The sequence below is a fragment of the Psittacula echo genome (assembly GCF_963264785.1).
Source record: "Psittacula echo genome assembly, chromosome: 4".
Lineage (NCBI taxonomy): Eukaryota > Metazoa > Chordata > Aves > Psittaciformes > Psittacidae > Psittacula > Psittacula echo.
In genome coordinates this window covers 106,634,550-106,644,200 of record NC_137738.1, presented here as the reverse complement: position 1 = coordinate 106,644,200, position 9,651 = coordinate 106,634,550, and the positions used below count along the sequence as shown (strand labels likewise).

General features: G+C 42.1%; 1 protein-coding gene across 1 annotated transcript in view; it reads right to left on the bottom strand.

Moving 5' to 3' along the window:
- Positions 1 to 457: 457 nt before the first annotated feature.
- Positions 458 to 9,651, bottom strand: part of RP1L1 (RP1 like 1) — a gene marked incomplete at both ends in the record, with an annotated part of 29,678 nt that continues 20,484 nt past the window's right edge. The window contains 3 exons of the mRNA XM_080615954.1: positions 458 to 1,185; positions 1,969 to 6,663; positions 8,523 to 8,688. Of these exons, the coding sequence (XP_080472080.1) occupies positions 458 to 1,185; positions 1,969 to 6,663; positions 8,523 to 8,688 (5,589 nt within the window). The remainder of the gene's footprint in view (positions 1,186 to 1,968; positions 6,664 to 8,522; positions 8,689 to 9,651) is intronic.

Sequence of the window (9,651 nt, the reverse complement as noted above, 5' to 3'; positions counted from 1 at the left end):
GTGGGCTCTGGCCAGACTTTGGCAACAAATCCAGATTTCGTCATGTTTCTGTGGACTGGCAATCTTTCCAGGAAAATGGCATGCAACAAACAAAAGGCATCCTGAAGTCACTCAGAGATGATGCCCAGCAGAGCCACAGATCACTCAAGCAGCAAACAGCATGAATTAAAGAGTGGGCACAAGAAGGTATCACAAACAAAACAGCCTTCCTTTTCCCCAAACCACTTTGCTATTAAAAATACTACATCTTAATGAGCTTAGTAGCCCTCTGGAAATGAGGGCAGGTAATTGCAACATTACTCACAGGACTCAAGATCAAGTTTACCACATTTAACTCAGAATAAAAGCCAATTATGATGGCTCAACTCACTGGAGATACTGTAACATGTAATGAAAATATACTTTAAAAAAAAGGAATGAAAATAAGAAAGAAGAAAGCAGGTTTTGATAAGCAGTTCTAGAAGTCCAGGTCATCCTGGCCAATCTCATTAGAGTCTTCTTTCTTTTTATAAGCCTGAACTTTACCAGTATGTTCAACCTCCTTTGGATCTGTCCCTTCAGCGTCTACCTGGTCCTCATCTTCCAAAGGATCAGTGCATGAAGATGCTTTGTCCTCTTCTTCCTCGCTGTCAGGATACATCTGTGAGGGTTTGCTGCTCTCATCACTTTGCACTTCTCCATTAGGAAGATTGCTCATGGAGTTATTGTCATCTTTGCATTCTTCTTCACCTTCATCTTCAGACCCCTTCTGAGATTGTTGTGAGAAGTTTCCTACAGAAGAATAACAAGAAAAGGCAGCTGCTTTGTCCAGAGTCCCTAGCCTTTTATTGCTTTTTCTTTCCTTGGCTTTTAAGGCTCTCTCAGAAGCCTTGTTACCTTTGAATTTATGTTTTTCATGTGCCTTGTCAGGGTCATCACTGGTAGGTTCCTCAAAATTGTCATCATATTTGTCATCTCCTTCACTATTGTTTTCCTCCTTAGCAGAACACATCTCATCTGATTCTGGATTTGCATCTTCCTCTGCTTCAGCTTCATGCGGCTCAGCTTTTTCACTCTCTTCTGCAGCATATCCTTCAGCACTGTTGCCAGTTCCAGAGACGTTAGCATCTCCTCCGCATTCAGATGTCTCTTCCTCATCATCAGCCCCAATGTCCTCATCCTCTTCTTCTTCAGCTTCATTTTCAGCTTCAGCTTCAGTTTCCTGTTCTTCATTTTGAGTTTCTTCTTGTTCTTCCTCTTCTCCATTAACTTCCTCCTCCTCTTCCTTTGCTTCTTCCTCCTCCTCCTCTTTGGGGTTTTCTACCTCTTCCACTTCCTGCTCCTTTTGTTTTGATTCTTCCTCTTCTTTTGCTTCATCATGCTCCTTGCTTACTTCTTCCTCTTCTTCCTCTTCCTCCTCTTTTGCTTCTTCCTCCTCCCTCATGTCTTCCTCTTCTTCTTTTGTTTCTTCCTCTTCCTCTTTCACTTCCTCCCCCTCCTCTTTTGTTTCTTCCTCTTCCTCCTCCTTCATGTCTCCCTCTTCTTCTTTTGTTTCTTCCTCTTCCTCCTTCCCTTCCTCTCCCTCTTCATTTTTTTCTTCCTCTTCCTCCTCTTTTGCTTCTCCCTCCTCCTTCATGTTGTCCTCTTCTTCTTCTTTTATTTCTTCCTGTTCCTCCTGTTTTGTTTCTTCTTCCTCCTCCTTCACTGCTGCCTCCTCCTCCTTCTCTTTTTCCTCATTTATTTCCTCTTCCTCAATTGTTTCCTCTGCTCCTTCCTCTTTTCCTTCCTCATCTTCTTTCTCTTTTGTTTCTCTCTCCTCCTCTTCTTTTGTTTCTTTCTCTTCTTCTTCTACATTCATTATTTCTTCTTCCTCTTCCTTCTCCTCTTTTGCTTCTTCTTCTTCTCTCTCTTTTGCTTCTTCTTCCACTTCTGCTTCTTTCTTTTCTTCTTCATTGGTTTCTTCATCTTTAACTTCATTCTCCACCTCACAGTTTCGATTTTCTGATATTTCAGACCCTTCACCTCCATTCAACACTGAGCTGCCCACTTCATTTAATTCTGGCTCCTTTTCTTCATTGCCCTCCACTTCTGTTTCACCCTCATCATTCTCCTCATTTGGATTGCCATTTTCCGTTGCTTCTTCCACAGAACTACTGGGAGTTGTTTTGTTGTCTTGGGCTGCTTCTGAGACACAGGCTTCCTCATTATAATTTTTCTTTAACCTCAGGATTTGCTGTAAATCAAATGCTTTCATGACTGGGGCATTCGTGGCCACCACTGGATTTCTTGTGGGTTTGGAAGCCATTTGTTTCCTTACACAAGAGTCACACGGGCAGTATTCCTCCTCGCTTGTTTGTTTACTAATACTGGCCTCAAAAGCTTCACTAAATGCTATATCTTTATCTACATCAAAAGATAAGTCTGATGTGTCTTCTAGCCTAGTCTGGTTTCCATTCTTGTCACTGAAATGTGACTTTTTATGCATAGTTTGCAATCGCAGTCTCCTCTGCTCAGTTTGGAGTGTTGACTCACGTCTGAGAGGTTCATCCGGAGGTCTTGGCAGCTTCTTCCCTGCTCTGGTTTTGATCTTTCTCAGTTCCTTCTCTATGCTTTTTTGTATCCTTTTACTCACTTCCTCCTTCAGTTCCAATATCATTTCATCCATTTGCTGGTTGTCCTGCAGGTTCCACCTGACTTTGAACTCATTCATGGCACTGACATAGTGAGCCATGAACTCCTTCTCAATTTTCTTGAGTAGTTTCAGGATCCAAACTGGGTCTGGATCCATTGAGTTTTGCTGAACAAAGGATGTGCCCACACTGGTGGCTGTATCAACTTTGGGTTCTGGATCATTTGGAGACTCTTTCTCAAGCTGCTCTTCCGAATCGTCTTTCAGCTCTGTTCCACAGTCAGCATCATTGACATTTGTATCGTCAGTAGCGGCTAGCTGATCAGCTTCTTCTTCAAGATCTTCTTTCGGGAGTTCATCGTTCACAACTTCAGCTTCTTCTTGTTCTCCATTTTCAGTTAATTTGCTGTTTTCTTTGTCTTCATTTTCTCCCTCTTCCTCCTGACCATGTTCACAGTTACTGCACTGGTCCTCCTTACTCTCTTCTGCCTCTCGAATTAGGGAGTTCTCTCTAGTAGACTGTGCTTTTTCCTTAGCTTTTGCTTTTGAGCAGGCTGTTGAAGGTCGGGATGACTGCTCTTCCTTTTTACTTTGCTCCTCGGCCTCAGTCAGTTCAGTGCCAGTCTCTACATTTTCCATTTGTCCAGATGATTTGAATTCAGCAGTTTTCTGTGCCGCCAAAGTGCAGTCTCTGGCACCAGCTGTATTCTCTTCCACTGAGCCACCAGAACCACTGTTAACATCAACCCCAGAAGAGGACATGGGAGTGAAGTCATAATCTACAGATTTGGGGGCTTTAAACCCAGAGGCTGTCTTTGCCTGCTCACACGCTTCTTGATGTGAACTTGGGCCACTTTTTTCAGGTATGCATCCAAACCATAGGGCTTGAAAAACATTTAGCAGCTCCATATACCTTGGCTTATTCAAACATTTTGATTTATCTGATGGACCTTCTGACTCTTCGTCAAGGAGCTGGAGACTGGCAAGACAAGTAATCAGAATGCTGGCAGAGTTACTCAGTTTCCTCCCCATAGTAGGGGACACTTCAGGCAAACTGTTCGATCGATCAAATTTTGTTTCATGTTTTGAACTAAGCAAGGCCTTCATGATCTGGACTGAAGTCTGGAGAGTGGTTGGCAGGTCTCTTCTGTTGCTAGTTTGTTGGGATGTAGCTGACTGGCTGCATTCTGCCTGGTCAGCTTTGTCAGCTTTGGACACAACCTCAGAGATTTGTTCCTGACTCATGCATTCTTCAGCCTCTTCATTAATAGCTGTACCTTCTGCTGCCTCTTTTCCTACTTCATCCTTTGCCTCATTTTCAGCCTCCTCCTTCTTTTTCTCAGCTTTTTCATCCTCTGAGATTTCCTCAGCATTTGTACAGTATGATACCTCAGTGGTTGCCTCCATACATTCCTCTTCTACATTATCCTCCATTTCATATTTCATAAGCAATGTTTCTGAAGGGATTTTACTCAGCCATTCTTGCACAACCTCTTCTGGAGATGTATTTGGTAGAGTAGATGGCACTAATTCACTCACTTCCTCCTGCATGTCCATGCCTTCTAACTCTTCTTCCACTTTTTTATTGCACGAACCATCAATCTCTTTACTCTTCTCATTATCTATTTCAGCTGCAGCTGATTTAGACCCATAGGAAGTTGCTTTGGAGGAATCGATAATTTCTTTCTGCTCTTTTCGTGGAGTCATCACTGATGCAGTACCTATGCTGCTAATGGAGGAATTCTTGAACATGGTTGAACGAATTTTTTTGCTGTTCGGCTTTCCTTTTGGTGGGGCAGGGCAATGCACACTGCATACTGACACAGTGTCAGGCAACGATGCTTGGCTGGAGTTTGACATCTCCATATGAAGATTTCCAGTTTTTATCTGCCTTGATTTTGAATACTTAGATACATTCGATTGTGAGTATCTATCATCACTTTCCTGGGATATATGTGCTAACAAGCATTTATCTTTTATTTCTGACTTTGATGAGACTCTTGAAGAGACACTTGCAGTATTTCCATTCTTAATCCCAGTCTCAGTTAAATGGTCAAATTTTGAACATACACTCTCACTCATACTTCCCTGTCTTGAAGAAGGGGCCTCTGAATTAATCTTAGAATGACCATCTCCAGTTTTTCCATTAGGGCTTGAAACATTTGAGCAGATAGATGATGATTTGCTATTTTCTTCTCTATGGCTTCTCCTCTTTGAGCCTTTTGAGGATTCACTGTAGCAATTGGTGGTACTTTTCAAGCTTTTCTCCTCTTTAAAACCTGCATTTGCCTCTGTTCCACTAACAGATGAAATGTTTGAATGAAAAGATCCTGACTGATGAGACATGGGGTCTCCAATAGACTTCTTTTTGATTTCACATGAGCTTTTGGAGTAGTTGGAGGTCCTGCTGCATGATCTCAGATCATCTGCATGGAGGGAATTCTTCTTTTTGTTCAGAGTGGATTCAAGTGAAGACACAGACATTTCAGACTGTGTGTCCAAATGAATATGGCTGTGTTTGCTCTTTTTGGATCCTCTGGAGGAGCAAGAAGCATTGCACAGAATGACCTCCTCACTGTCACTTCGCTTGCTGTCCCTGCCACTAGCTCTGGAATGAGGGGTTCCTTGTGTAGAGCAGCATTCACCTTCACTGCTTTCTTCTCTAATTGATTGACTGGGCTTTGTTTTTGCTGACACTGAGCTGACTTCATTGATTTCGTTTTCTTCTTGCTCTGCTTCAACCTCTTCAGCCTCTTTCTTTGGGTTGGACTCACTGGAGAAGGAGGAGATCACTGCATTGTCATCAGAATGGTCATCCTGTTCACTCTTTGCTCTTGGTGTGGTACAGTTACTAGACTTGCTGTGCACACTATTGGCAGGAGTGGAGGACCTAGTGTTATCTTCTTGATTTGCCTTCTGAAGGCTTGAGGAGGACATGCTCCTATCCATGCTACTTGTTTCCTCACATTCATTCTTCTTGCTCTCTCTGGACTGCAGAGATGACCTTGACATGGCACTCCCAACTCTGCTGCTTTCAACCTCTTCCCCATCATCCTTCAAGCACTTCACAGAGGAGACTTCAAAACAAGTTTCATCTTCATTTTGTGAATTGGTTTTGCTGGCCTCATGGTCTTCAGGGGTTTCTTGAGTATCTAGGTTGTTTTCACAGCTTGAATGTGACATTAAACCCAAGGATGAAGGTCTCTGACTATTGCTTGTGCTTGTCCGAGTGTATTCTTGCTGGTCTTCTCCATTGGAAGCGCCTGTCGACAAATCACTTCGACACATACACTTTTTAATGGATCGATACGCTACTCTGTTCTCTATAGTCTCTGAGTAGGATGAGGACTCTTGCACAATGTGCTCAGAGAATTCCTCACTGGATGTGGTGCGGAGGCTATCCACAGAAGCCATTTTTTTGTGGACTACTCTCCTTCGGGAAGATGTGCTGGAGCATGATGACCGTGTGTGCCAGGTGCTTCGTACACTGGGCTCTCCCCTCTGGGATGTGTGCATGGGGTTTTTCCAAATGTCATAGTCCTGGTGTTTCTTTCCACAGCTATGACAATGAGCCTCATCACATTCTGATTCCTCAAGTTTTGACATGTAAGAATCAATATCACAGGGATATAATGACTCATCTGCCTCTGAGCTGGCTTCTGGGTTCATTTTCTCTATGGGCTGTACTCCATTGTCCTCTCCTACACCTGACTCTTCACAAGGCATCTGGTTCATCAAATTGGACTTTTTGATCTGGGTGGACCACTGCAAAGTCTCATCATTTAGCAAGCGGAAGCGGACTTTCATCTCAACAGACAAGCTGCCATCCTTGTTCACATGTACCCGTTTTTCTATGTCATCATTGACCAAGGAATGGACCAGGTCCCCAGGTTTTGGATGCGAACAACTGCTTGAGAAAGGTATACCATTATCCGGTGAGGCAGCAAGACCGTTAGGATATGACTTTTCTGATGATAAAGAAAATCTCATTGACCTATTGCTTGATGCTGTTCGTGGATGGATAACACTTTTTTTGGCTTTCAGTCCAAAGTCCACTGGAGTTTGAAAGAAGTGAAGAAAAGAAAGATGGAGACAAATGTGAACTTATATAAAGATGACACAAAATATAAAGATCAAACCCTCAAATTAGTTGATACTGATATTATTCTATTAAAGCTGAGCCTATAGCAGTTTTCATGATTTGAAAATTTGGCTTTGACTAAGTGATGGCCATAAATGTTGAGTTTTGAATGAATAATCAGCATTAAAATCTTCTATACATTAACTTTATTTTTTAGCCTAAATTGAAACACAAGCACTTTTTTTGTTGTATTAGGTGCATGCCAAGAAGAAAAATTTTGTATACAGAGAGAGATTTACTCTCAGATTTTCTCTGTTTTACCATGATGCAAATATCCTTTTATTCAACTGTGCAAGTTTTCATCTTTCTTATTCAGTTAGTGAAAAATTCATGGAGAAGTCACCCTCTTCCTTAGCAAGAGGTCAAGTATCACACATTTTTTTTACATCACCCACTTCTCCACTCACATGCCAAGAAACACAGATATGGCCATGTAGACCAGAGCAGCACTCAGACCCTGCAGGGATGTGCCACTGTGAATGATTATAATGCTTATTAAAAAATAAAGAACAAAAAGCAAAGGAATCAGAAGCTGATGATAGTTACAAAGAAAAATCATGGTAGTTCTAGAAGAAATCAGTGATAGTAAGGGAATTTTAAGAATTGTATTCAAAAGCACACCTCTATGGCCAAAGCAGTGATCTTCATAGATTTATTGAGGTCCTACACTCTTTATTTCAAGCAGAGTATATTGTCATCATGCTGTTGTGAGATATGCATCTATCTTGTTTCCAATATATGTTTATTCAAAGTTTACTTCATACATATCTGGGCATATGGATAAGTGGCTGAATGGGGAGCATTTTAGGAAGGAAGTGTTGGAAAGAAAACACACCAAACAGGATCACATGAAATAACTCTTATCTAACCATCTTTATGAATATGAGCTGATTTATTTGCTCAGTCTTTTGATGGACAAATTTCTAGTTTATTTGCACTGCTCCCTCCAATTTTTTATGTCTTGATCAGAAAGTGTGCGATGCCTCTGTCCCTAAGTTTCTACAACTTGTCAAAACACAAGTGAGCATTTCCTGGCTCCTGGTATTGACAATGGAGAGAAACAGGTGCACCTCCAGAGCATACTTCATTTCATCCTAAAACAAAACACTAGAATGGATGAGATTAGTTGCCCTTTGGAAATAGGAAGTTCCTTTTCATAGGCTACTGAGGATGGTTGATTTAATTACATGTGACTTCAGATAACTCATGATGAAGTGCCTAAGAAGTATCATCCTGAGTAATCTATGATATACTCCTTCCTGAATACAACTTTTCCATAAAAACATGCTTTGTTTCCAACGGGCTGCATTGCAGCTGTAACCTGTAGGAGAAACTGAGTCTCCTGCTGACAAAAAGTGGTCATCCTCTTGTCCTGGTGCAGGCAAATGCAAAGTGCAAGCATCATACGACAGACAGACAAGGGGATAGAGGATTCGTGGGAAATCTCAAGAGTTTGGGGAGTCTCAGAGGCAGACACAGGAAAGGAGGGAGTTCTGGAAGGAAAAGGAGACACAGAGATATGAAAGAGGAAGGGAAGTCAGCCAGACATGGGTAGCATGTAAAAGAAAGACTGGAGGGTGTAGGGAGGAAATCCTAGAAGGAAACCAGAGAAAAAGAAGGGGAGGATGGAAAGGCCTGGGAGGCAGAGAGAGGGAAGTACATTTTCCACATGAAATCTGCACATTGGGGCAGTACAATAGGTGCCTGTAATCTCCATGTTGTGGGACACAGGCCTGGAGACGACTGTGCAATATGCCCGAGAGTTTTTCTTACTTTCATTGTTTTCATTGACATTGTTGCTGTTGGAACGGGGAGCCAGGTTAGGCAGCTTCTCCCCTGAGTGTTTCCTCAAATTCTCCATCAATACAGGTTTAAATGGCTCCCGGCCGACACACACCAGCACATTGGGGCAGTGAAGCAGAGCCTGCATGCTGTCGATCTAGAAAGAGAAGAACAAGTGGATCACCATGAGCTGATAGAACAGAGCTAGGTTTTTCCAAGCACAAAATCAACTAACAATTAGTTGTCACCTAAAATAAAATAAACATGGCTCCAGAGAACTTCAGGATTTACAGAGCCCGTTGGCAAGCTTTGTTGCAGTTCTATTCCATTGACAGAGAAGCTCTGCTATGCTTTAATCAGACCTTCTAAGATAGGGAAGATAAGGAGATTGAAGAAGATCTCCCAAGAAGGGTGGGAGATATTGCCTCAGGGAGAAGTATCTCATTTTTATTACAAGGGTTTATATCTTGAGGAAGATTCAGGTATAATCAATGTGGTAGTGAGGAAGAGGATGGAACTAGCAGACTTTCAGTTTTCCTTACAGAGAATACTATTAATTCTTCTAATTAGTGCATGGGACAGTGATTTTTATCTGGTAACTGCTGCATTTCAGATTGATCATTAGTTCTCTTCCTTCCTGTGCTTCGGAAGAGACAAGAACTGTGACTTCCCCTAATATTACCTCACATACTGTCTCAAATATTACTTCACGTATTGCCTTAATACAGGACTACGTGGGACATTGTCCTTCAGAGCAGAAAGTGCCTGTGAAAGAACCTCCATTCTTAAGGCTTGGACACTGCCCCTTCATCTTCACTGCATGACCTGTTTTTGGATTACACATCCAGTCCTTTATGTCAGCTGCAGCTAGGGAGCACAGCTAGATGTGGCAGAGAGTTACTTTTGCCCAAATACAAAGTTTACATCTCTAAAGGAGGAGGACTCTGTCTTGTGATATGAACTGGCTAGATAAAACCTTGACCCCTCTTCCATCTTGCTGCTGCAATCTCTTAATTTGAAAGACTGAAGTTAAGCGCTCGGATAAACTTGACGGCTTTTAAAATGATGAGAAGGCTCTCTTGCTGTCTGAGAGGACTTTAAGGTGGCCAGCACCTGGCAG